Source organism: Fusarium odoratissimum (assembly GCF_000260195.1).
Source record: "Fusarium odoratissimum NRRL 54006 unplaced genomic scaffold supercont1.231, whole genome shotgun sequence".
NCBI classification, from domain to species: domain Eukaryota; kingdom Fungi; phylum Ascomycota; class Sordariomycetes; order Hypocreales; family Nectriaceae; genus Fusarium; species Fusarium odoratissimum.
The window spans coordinates 1-1,301 of record NW_022158917.1 but is presented as its reverse complement, the minus strand read 5'-3'; the positions used below and the strand labels follow the sequence as shown (position 1 = coordinate 1,301).

At 48.6% G+C, this 1,301-nt stretch overlaps 1 protein-coding gene across 1 annotated transcript; it reads left to right on the top strand.

Moving 5' to 3' along the window:
• Positions 1–462: 462 nt before the first annotated feature.
• FOIG_16844 (uncharacterized protein) lies at positions 463–774 on the top strand (the record flags this gene model as incomplete). Its single annotated transcript, XM_031218323.1, has 1 exon — positions 463–774. One exon carries the CDS (start codon positions 463–465, stop codon positions 772–774), a length of 312 nt encoding a protein of 103 aa, XP_031051963.1.
• Between the last annotated feature and the right edge of the window lie 527 nt (positions 775–1,301).

Sequence of the window (1,301 nt, the reverse complement as noted above, 5' to 3'; positions counted from 1 at the left end):
AGACAGCTCCGCAAAGGTTTCAGAACTACTGACAGACTTATCTTCCGATGTAAGTAATCGGCTTGTCGAAGAGCACGCAACGTCGCAAAAGGTCATTGGAGACCGCATAGGGTCGGCGGAGGATTCGGTCCTGCAGAGCGTTTCTCAGTCGCTCGATAATCTACGTCGAGAGCTGCTCGCGCGCGAGCAGGTTAAAAGTTTAGAGAAGCAACAGGAGCAACTTCTATCAAGTCTACGGTTTCCAGAAATGAACGGCCGAAGGAATCATATATCAGACAATTATCCTGGAACCTTCGCTTGGATTTTTGATCGACATACCTCACTGCATTTGAATGCTATCTCGTCTAGTGGGTCAGAGCAAGATGATCAGGTACCGGAAGACACCAAGTCTAGCGAAATAGGTGACCGCGGTTCTGAAATTTCTGCTGCAAACGCCAAAGAGCCTGGTTTCGACTGTGTCTCATGCTGGCTAGAATCAGATTTAAATCTTTTCTGGATCAGTGGCAAACCAGCATCAGGGAAAAGCTCTCTGATGAAGTTTCTTGCTTCCAACGATCTAACGATGGGCCAACTCAAAGCATGGCGCACCGATATCCAGATTCTCACACACTTCTTCTGGAAGCCAGGCCAGCTGTTGCAACAAACTGTAAAAGGCATGGTGTTGTCGCTACTCCATCAGGTCTTGACTGCTATGCCAAGCCTTTGTCAGAAGTTGTACACAACCCAGCCTTCCACGAAGCACAAGGCAAGCCACTCAGACTGGAGTCTCCATGAGTTGACAGAAACCCTGGTTTGGGTGCTGGAAGCTTCCCCTGAAGACTTTTGCATATTCTTAGACGGCTTGGACGAGGCCAAAGATCTAGGAAATCTGCTTCACCCTGACTGGACCCATTCAGGGGTCATTCATAAACTCCTGAAACTCAAGAATGTGAAGATATGTGCATCAAGCAGGGAGGAGCATGCTTTTGGCTCCTTTTTCGAAGATGTATCTCGACTCAGAATTCACCTGTTGAACAATCCCGATATCACCCTTTTCATCCGTGAACGGCTAGATATTTGTGGCTTAGGGTGTCGCGATCGAGATCAACTCATACTCAAGACTGTGGAAAGGGCTCAAGGCGTGTTTCTATGGGTCACTCTGGTTGTAGATCGCTTGAATCGGGCCATCCGTCAAGGTTACCGAACTATGGAGGTACTCCAACAGCGTCTGGAGCAGACGCCCTCAGATCTAAATACGCTCTATACGGACATGTGGAGTCGAGCCGGAGATGACGGCCAACTACCCAATATGAAAGTGGCTG